At 41.9% G+C, this 8,344-nt stretch overlaps 1 protein-coding gene across 1 annotated transcript; it reads right to left on the bottom strand.

The window, feature by feature from the left end:
- Positions 1 to 768: 768 nt before the first annotated feature.
- On the bottom strand, positions 769 to 1,860 carry DUT1 (DUTP-PYROPHOSPHATASE-LIKE 1). Its single transcript, XM_087395841.1, has 3 exons — positions 1,604 to 1,860; positions 1,373 to 1,464; positions 769 to 1,280 (listed from the first exon to the last, which is right to left on the bottom strand). The coding sequence occupies exons 1-3, from the start codon at positions 1,816 to 1,818 to the stop codon at positions 1,012 to 1,014; spliced, it is 576 nt and encodes a 191-aa protein (XP_087251967.1). The 5' UTR covers positions 1,819 to 1,860; the 3' UTR covers positions 769 to 1,011.
- Between the last annotated feature and the right edge of the window lie 6,484 nt (positions 1,861 to 8,344).

The raw sequence follows: 8,344 nt of genomic DNA, 5'->3' as shown, positions 1-8,344 counted from the left end.
GTTTAGAATCCATGAATTAGGTTTTACACTTCAAAAGCAATTTGCTTTTAGGAATTTCAAGGGTTTTAGCATTTGTTGGCATTAAACATATACAATATGTAATGCTTTACCGAATGTCATTAGACCCTAGATAGGCATTAAGCAAATTCACCTCCCTAGGTTTTGGGAGGTGGGCAAAAAGACTTATAACTCTACATAAGCATAGACAATTACAACTTTCAAAAGATTTTATTTTTGAACTCTAAAACAAAATTTAAGTGTAACCATAATTGCTAGAAAGAGGTATCAACATGCGCTTCTTTGAAAGAAAGCTTCACATATAATGAAACGTGATTTAAAAGCACATATAAGATTAATTTATTATAGTGTTGCACACATGTGGGCGATAGTGGGCAAGCAATATTTCTTCTTTTGTGGGAATGAAGAGCAGAGCAAAAGGTCAAGAGCAGATATTTTCACATGCAACTTTCAAAGGAAGATGACTTTTCTTGGGGAGGGGGGGAAATTGTACAAGTTACAGTTTGCACGGTACTAAAACATCAAACATGCAACAGTATAATAGACCACTGCAAAATGATGACACAACAAAACGTTATGCTTTCCGTTTCTTATTTGTTGGAATCAAGAGCAGAACAAAAGGCCAAGAGCAGCTTGCTGGGGAAGGACTTCTTTTCTTATGGGGAGGGGGGAAATTGTTCAGTTACAGTTTGCAAAACAGGCGGACATATCAAACATGCAACAGTAAAACAGACCACTGTGCAAAATGTAGACAACAAAACGTAATTGTTTTCCATTCCTCTAAGTCAAGTATTAACTCCGGGCTGCTGGCAGAGTTTCATGCTATACAATTTGGTAATCTGAACTTTTGAAGACATAATCTTCAAGAAAGGCAAAAAGAAGCCTACAGGGCATAAACCTTTGCAGGACCTCTTCTCCAAAACCTCAAGAAAGGCAAAATGAAGCCTACAGGGCTTCAGCGATTTTACAACACTTCTCTTTTCCAAAATCTCTTTAGCCTTCGCTCGGAACCACGCTCGCAATACCAGTCGAGCCAAACCCACCCTCTCCCCTCGCTGTCACTTCCAGATCCGCCACCTCCAATATCTCCGGCGTGACAATCTTCTCGAGAATCAATTGCGCTACTCGATCGCCTGCCTTGACTACGAAATCTTGATCCGAGTGATTGAACAGAATCACCCCCACAGGGCCGCGATAGTCCGCATCTATAACTCCTGCACCGACATCAATCGAGTGCTTCCACGCCAGCCCAGAACGGGGGGCTGGAGGATTAAAGGGAATTAGGAAGTCGATCCAAAAGACTAAGGAAGACTCAGACTTCATAAGCCCAGATAGGGGTCAATGAATAACTCACCCAAACGAGCATAAGTCCCCGGGGGAATAGCAATAGACAAATCCGTCTTGACGAGCGCCTTGCCACGGGCTGGAACTACATCATCGTAGGCACTGCACACAAAACAAGGTCAGGGCATGCTTCATCTGCAGATACAACAGCACCACAAAGCATCGCCTGCAGATAACGTGCATTCCACAAAGCATCGCCAGCAGATACCTTGCATTCTGGACAATTCACCAGGCAACCCACCTGGAGAGGTCGTAGCCAGCAGCAAGGGCAGAGCCACGGGAGGGGAGGATGGCATGCTCGGAGAGTTTCTTGACGAGGAGCAGAGGGCAAGGGGCACCATTGGAGTGCAGATGGGTGGTTGAGGGATAGGCAGAACCATCGATTTTGGGAATTTTGGGCAAGGGCTCAAGAGGCTCAGAAGCCATGGAGGAACAGAGCTCAGCAGCCATAGCCATTGGGAAGAGATGGACAGAGGGAGCAGAAACTCAAGCTCAGATTCAAAATGAAGCTTGCACAGTTCCAGCTCCTTCTTGAAGAAGAAAATGGCGGGAAATTCTCACCCTCTCAGAATGAGCATTCAAGATGCTCACTTAGGGCCTGTTTCCCCGTAGCCCACATGCGCGCATCTGGGTGCGGGAGCAAATGCCCATTTCATTAATTTTATGCGCGCATCTGGGTGCGGGAGCAAATGCCCATTTCATTAATTTTATGCGCGCATCTGGGTGCAGGAGCAAGTGCCCATTTCATTAATTTTATCCCACCGGTGCTCGTTGCTTTTGGTTTGATCCATTTAAGCACCCAGGGTGCTCCTTGTTGCAGTGATAGGGATGTCACGCCAATCTGCGCCTCAGAGTCTCTTCCAGCCACCATTGCTCTCACATCTCTGCTTGCGAAGAGGCTAAACAATCTGTCCACTAATTCTGCGTGTGACCTGAATGCCTCTCCCACAGGTGCTGAAACTCGCATTGCACCCGCACCTCGTGGAAATAGGCCCTTAGAATAGATGCAACCCAAGGTACTAGATACTAGGACTTCCCAAGGTAGTGCTTTGGGTTGCTTCAATGAGGTTGCTGGGGCTAGAGCCTAGAAGCCCCTCCTTTTCGCATTTTGTTAGGGTCAGTGCACATGTATATTGAAATGTGCACTTGGTGCGACTTCAACATGTCATCCTTCGCATGAACTGTAATTCGTCATTGCTGTGAGCATTAAATGAGCCTCTGTGTGATGCAGAGAGCCTGTGTGAGCATTTCCGGAGTATCCCTGACATGTTTTCAGGCTTCTGGGAGTTGCAGAGGAAGCTCATTGGTTGAAGCCACAATCGCGCATTGGTGCTCAAAATTGCACCTTTAAGGTGCCAATTTGAGCACTGGTGGCACTTCGCCATTTCTTGCAACTGCACATTTACAATGGCCTCTGCACTCCATTGAAGAGGGCAGGGCTCTACTGGACGTTTTTGCTCCCTTGCATGAATGTCCACCACGCCATTTTTTGTTTTTCCAAAAATTTGATTTCCACTCTTCCATGTGGCTACGTCTTGCACCAAGTGAAGTGACAACTCCTAGTTTACTAGGAGCCTGCATGGAAAGGTTTAGCCTTTGCATGTTGTTGCACTTGGACTTCTTCTCCATTCAAAGTTGTTTCAAGCTGCTCCTCCTGATGCTGGTCGTGTATGCCTTTGGTATTCTTGCTGTTGATTGTGGTGTTCCTGCTGTTGATAGTGCTACTCCAATTGCTATTGGAGTGGCCGTTCCTTGCATTCGTCTTGCCTCGGGTACTTGTTTAGTGTTACTCCTCCTTGCCTGCACAGATTCACATCAACCCCACACTCCAACTCGCCTCCCTCCTCTTCTCCCGTGCTAGGTACTCTATCATATGCTCAACGCTTCGCATAGAGATCCCTCTAACATATGCTCAATGCTTCCCATAGTGCTCCCACTCCCACAGACCTCTACTATCCCCAATGGAATTTTCCTTGAATCCCCCTCGACCTCATGTCCCCTGAGTCTTTTGGTCTCTTTCTCTATGGCATCCAAGATTGCTTCCGAGAGGCAAAGTTCAAGACGTCTTTCCATCGATGTGGCTGTGCTAACCAGTTTCACATCTAGAAGTCTAGACATCAAGAAGGCCAAACACTGGAGCATTTGTACCAGTGTGAATGAATCTCCTCTTTGAGGCATTTGATCCAGCAGTCTTGCATGCAGATCACCCATTCCCACAACAATGTTGTCAGTTTGACAAAGTTAAACGCTCTTATGTTCTGGCCAGCTTTCTCTACAGAGTTGTCATCATTGCCTACACGACATGTGTCACCTAAGAGTGACCTCGTTCTCCCTCGCTTCTCCAATTGATCAGCAATTTTGTTGTGTCCTTGTTTTGCGAAAGCCGGGAGACTTGCAAGAATAAAAAATTTTGGCTTGAATCCCTACGTTGCCCGGGCGATTGTGTCCTATCAAAATATGGTTTGAAATCACCATGTTTGCCATCTCTGTTTCACCTTCCTGTGTGACCATGGTACTTGCACAACACTTGAATAGCAAAGGAGTTATTTCCCTTGGCTCCAAAGATGCAACATTTATTCTTCAACTATTTTCCTAAGATCATCAATTGAGCTACCTGCTAGGCTCCTCGGGTACCACCTCCTTAACGGGCCCTTCCTACACAAGTCTCCTCTCCCCTGCTCGCAATCTCCTACACACAATCTATGCTATGGTGTGGGGGCCACTCATTTCACATTTTCTGAAGTTGCCACTGGTTTGCCTCTACGTGGCATGTAGCAAACCTCAGAATTTGAGGGTTGAAGTTCGAAGCACTCACAAGTTTGTTGCTTTTGCTCTTTGCTCTCCATTCATTGCAAGAGTTGTAAACCAATTGTTGTTTTGCAACTTGTTTTCAAGGTGAAATATTTAACGTTTTGAGTGGAATTGTATAGAAGGCCAGCTTTCCTTTTTACCATCAAGTTAAAAGCTCATGTATTATGGCTAACTTAAGGGATTTTTGGTTAACATTTTTTTTGAAGGGGAAGGATTATATTTGCTGGTCTTGCATGATAGAGTTCACATACACATAGACCCACACATGCATGCACATTGATTAAATGCGATATACATTAATTAGTGCCTTCAACGATTACCAGTGAAGCATGCTTTCAATGAATACATTGTAATAAGTCTTTGTGGTGTGATAAGTTGAATTAGGAGAGATATACATTAATTAGTAACCTTCAATGATTTACTAGTGAAGCATGCTTTTAATAATCGCATTACCACAAGTCTCTGTGGTGTGATAAGTTGAATTACGATTAAGATTGTATGGATTGACATAACATAAATTGTAAATTAGATGCTGGTTGCCTTTAACATAGCTATTCTTTGTGCCCTGGGGTACTTCTAAATAGATTTGCCCATAAGGTATACTGGATAGCTTTGTTACTAACTAATAATTGTGGTCTCTTGTTCTACTATTATATGATTATGTATTCACCTGGTGTGAGTGTTGTTTAAATTAAATGACTTTGTATGGGCTACATGGAGAAAGAACCATATATTTCTTCAAAGCAAAAATTTTCTTTACAAATATGGTTCAAACCTATACGCATACATATATGCACATACATACACACACATATTTGATTAAATGAGATAGACAATAGTTAGTAAGGCATACCTTTAGTGAATACATTATAATACTGTGAGTCTAATGCTTACGCTATGTATGAACATAAACTATAAGTTAGATGTTTTTTTACCTTTTGTATAGCTATTCTTTGTGCATTGGGGTACTTCCAACAATTGGATTTTCTCATAACATATACTAGATAACTAATGTTGCTAAAGCAAGAAGCATGCGTGAAGAAAATATGCAATCACATGGTATAGGAAATGGCTTTGTGTGAGGCGACTTACATTGAAAGAGGCATTCACATTTGTATGTGTGCATTTGTCATTTTCCTATGACCAATTATAGTTGCATATCAAACTAAATGCTATTACATATAAGTAACAAAATGTATAAATTATTTTGCATGCTTCATGATTGAATTATATATTTGAAGCAATACCATAATCGACCTGGTCTTTAAACAAGTCTTCCCTGTGCAAGAAGCTAGACAACAAATATGTCCTCAAGTGCACCTGTTATAAAAAAATATATTACAATTTCACTGCTTGTTTTGTCTAGAGGTGTCAACCTATTTTGTGTCGTCTTAATATCAGGTGCCATTTTTATGGGTGCCTCGGGGGATCTTTAGCTACATTTGCTTTTAAGGTATATGGGGGAGCGATAGCTATTCCTTGTACCTTATAGTATTTATAATTAAATTTGCTTGCAGGGTATATTGAATAGAAAAGTGTTAGCAAGAGTAGATTTCAAATTATTAACCGTGCTATTCATTGGAGTATCTATAGCTACATTTGCTCATAGGATATATGGAATAACTATAGCTATTCTTTGTACTTTGGAGTTATTGTAGCTAAATTTGCTCTTGGGGTATATTGAATAGCTATGTGTTATGCATTAACACAAATTGTCACTTAGGTACTTGGTTGTCATTGACATAGCTATTCCTTGTGCTTTAGAGTATTTCCAACTGGATTTGCTCTTAGAGTATATTGGATAGCTATGTTGCTAAATTAAAAAGTCTACGTAACTTAAATATGCAATCATATAATGTAGAGGATGGCTTGGGCATGCAATCATATAGTGTAGAGGATGGCTTTGGCATGCAATCATATAGTGTAGAGGATGGCTTTGCCAAGGCATTATTAGGTACTTGGCATTGTATAAGTAAACTTGTTCCTCTGCTAGACTCATGTTTGAAAAGGTTGTACTTGGATCTCATTTTACTTTCTCAATTACATTGTTTAGAATTCAATGTTACTATCATGTGCATTTGTATATAAAAGGCATTGTTAGTTAGAAAGGTATGTGTTGAGATATCGAGCTCCACTCGTGATATGCCAGGGTGACCGTTGTGCATTTATGTCACCGACTTGTTAGCTGTAGATGCGGTTGGTACATTGCCCATGAATAATAGCTAGATGACAGCTATCCTTATGTACTCTAGTTCGTGGCTCAGTTAGTATGCCACCTTAGTTAACTGAGTTTGGTTTGAGACCCACATATAGGGTTCTCCTATTTCTTTGTGCTAGAGTTCTTTTGGCTTACACAACTAAGAAGAGGAAAACTGTTTTGAGCCTCCACCTTTGTGTGTATTCCCCCATTGTGTATGTAAGAAAGCTGCAAGTGAGACTCCTTCCCTCTCTCCCACTATCTTCACATGGTATCAGAGCCTAGTTCATGGTAAGGAGCTCAAGAAAGCAAACGAAGTTCGTGGCATCCTAGTAAGAGGACTAGTGTTGCTTTCCTTTTTCAAGTTTGGGAGCAAATCTCTGCAAGTAGCACAACCAGAAAGTGCAAGAGTGCATTTCTAATTCGAGGCCATTTCGAGGCCTATTTTGGTGGAGGAAGATTTTTGCAGGCATTGAGAAAAAGGCCCTGTTTTTGCTGTGCGACCACTACTCTACAGATCGGTGAAAAGTTGCCGTAGAAATTGCATCGTATGCCTGTGCGCAAAGATATTGGGAGTTGTAGAATCATCCTTACTGCTTGTTCATGCAAAATCGTCACTAGGAAGTGACTGTGTGGTTAAATACCACTTTCGCCAGTTTTGCAGATTTCCCCTTGTGAGGTAGAAGCTGTGTTTTTTGCAGTGACAGAATATTTTGTAGTGTTCTGTAATGGCGTCTGATTCTCTTTCACAGATTGTCACTGAAAAGCTTGACAAGAACAACTTCTAAGCATGGAAGTTTAGAATGATGAATTTCCTTATGGGAAAAGGCTATTGGGAGTTCATTCCAGGAAATGAAGAAGAACCAGCTCTTCCTAATGTTCCCAATCAACAGGAAATGCAGGCATTTAAAGGATGGCATGAGAGAGCCAGAAAAGTTATGTATTGGCTGTCTATCAGTATTTCAGATTCTATGATTGCGCATATTCAAGATGCAAGCACGCCAAAGGAGGCATGGGATACTTTGGCAAAAATGTACAGCACAAATATGCAAGCCAGGAAAATGTAGCTCAAGTAGGAGTTGCACAATGTGCAGAGAGAAAATATGAGCATCAATGACTACCACATGAAGGTGAAGAAAATTGCAGATGCACTTGCTTCCACTGGGTCACGAGTGGAAGATGATGATCTAGTTCATGTGACCTTGAATGGTCTAGGAAAGGATTATGCACAGTTCCGGACATCCATTGCCGTCTGTGAATAATTTCCTGATTTTGAGGAGTTTTTTTCTCTTCTAATTTCTGAAGAGCAGAGAAATGGTGGTGCATCTTCTTCAGGAGGAACTTCAAAAGAAACTGTCTTCTACTCAAATGCTGGAAGAGGTAGAGGCAGAGGTAGAGGAGGCCGATCTGGAGGCCATGGTAGAAATCAGAATATGCAGCAAACTCAAGAAACCCAGGCCTATGGAGGAGGACGCGGTAACTCTAGAGGCAAGGGGAGCCAAAGAAGTCGTGGTGGATGGCAGAGAGGCCAAAATGCAAATAACAATGTTGAATGCTACTATTGTGGTAAAATGGGTCATATGGCTAAAGACTGCTACGAAAAGTAGAATGACATTATGAATGGGAAATTGTAGCAAGGCAATTATGCATCCTCTAGTAGATAGGGTGATGACAAAAATGAGCATTTATTTATGGTGCAGCACATGACCAATTCTGTGACAAGTGCAGAAGAAAGCAATGATGTGTGGTATGTTGACTCAGGTGTGTCAAACCACATGACAGGTCATGCAGAATGGATGCAGGATGCAAGGAAAATGGAAAGACCAGGATTTGTGGAGACTGGTGATGATACTGCACATCCTATTATGCAGATTGGTAAAATTCCTTTGTTTATGCAGGATGGGAAAAAGAAATACCTGTCTAATGTATTTCATGTCCCGAATATCACCAAGAACCTGGTCTCTGTTGGTCAAA

Source organism: Dipteris shenzhenensis, chromosome 24 (assembly GCF_047967505.1).
Source record: "Dipteris shenzhenensis isolate YYH24624 ecotype China chromosome 24, Dip_SZ_1.0, whole genome shotgun sequence".
Classification (NCBI taxonomy): domain Eukaryota; kingdom Viridiplantae; phylum Streptophyta; class Polypodiopsida; order Gleicheniales; family Dipteridaceae; genus Dipteris; species Dipteris shenzhenensis.
The sequence above is the reverse complement of the archived record's forward strand: the minus strand, read 5'-3'. Positions and strand labels throughout refer to the sequence as shown.

Excerpts from the sequence above, each read along its gene's own strand:
- DUT1 (XM_087395841.1), bottom strand. The coding sequence starts at position 1,818 with ATGGCTATGGCTGCTGAGCTCTGTTCCTCCATGGCTTCTGAGCCTCTT. Across the intron at positions 1,465-1,603 it reads GCTGGCTACGACCTCTCCAG|TGCCTACGATGATGTAGTTC; the intron begins GTGGGTTGCCTG and ends TTTTGTGTGCAG. Across the intron at positions 1,281-1,372 it reads GGGGACTTATGCTCGTTTGG|CCCCCCGTTCTGGGCTGGCG; the intron begins GTGAGTTATTCA and ends TTAATCCTCCAG.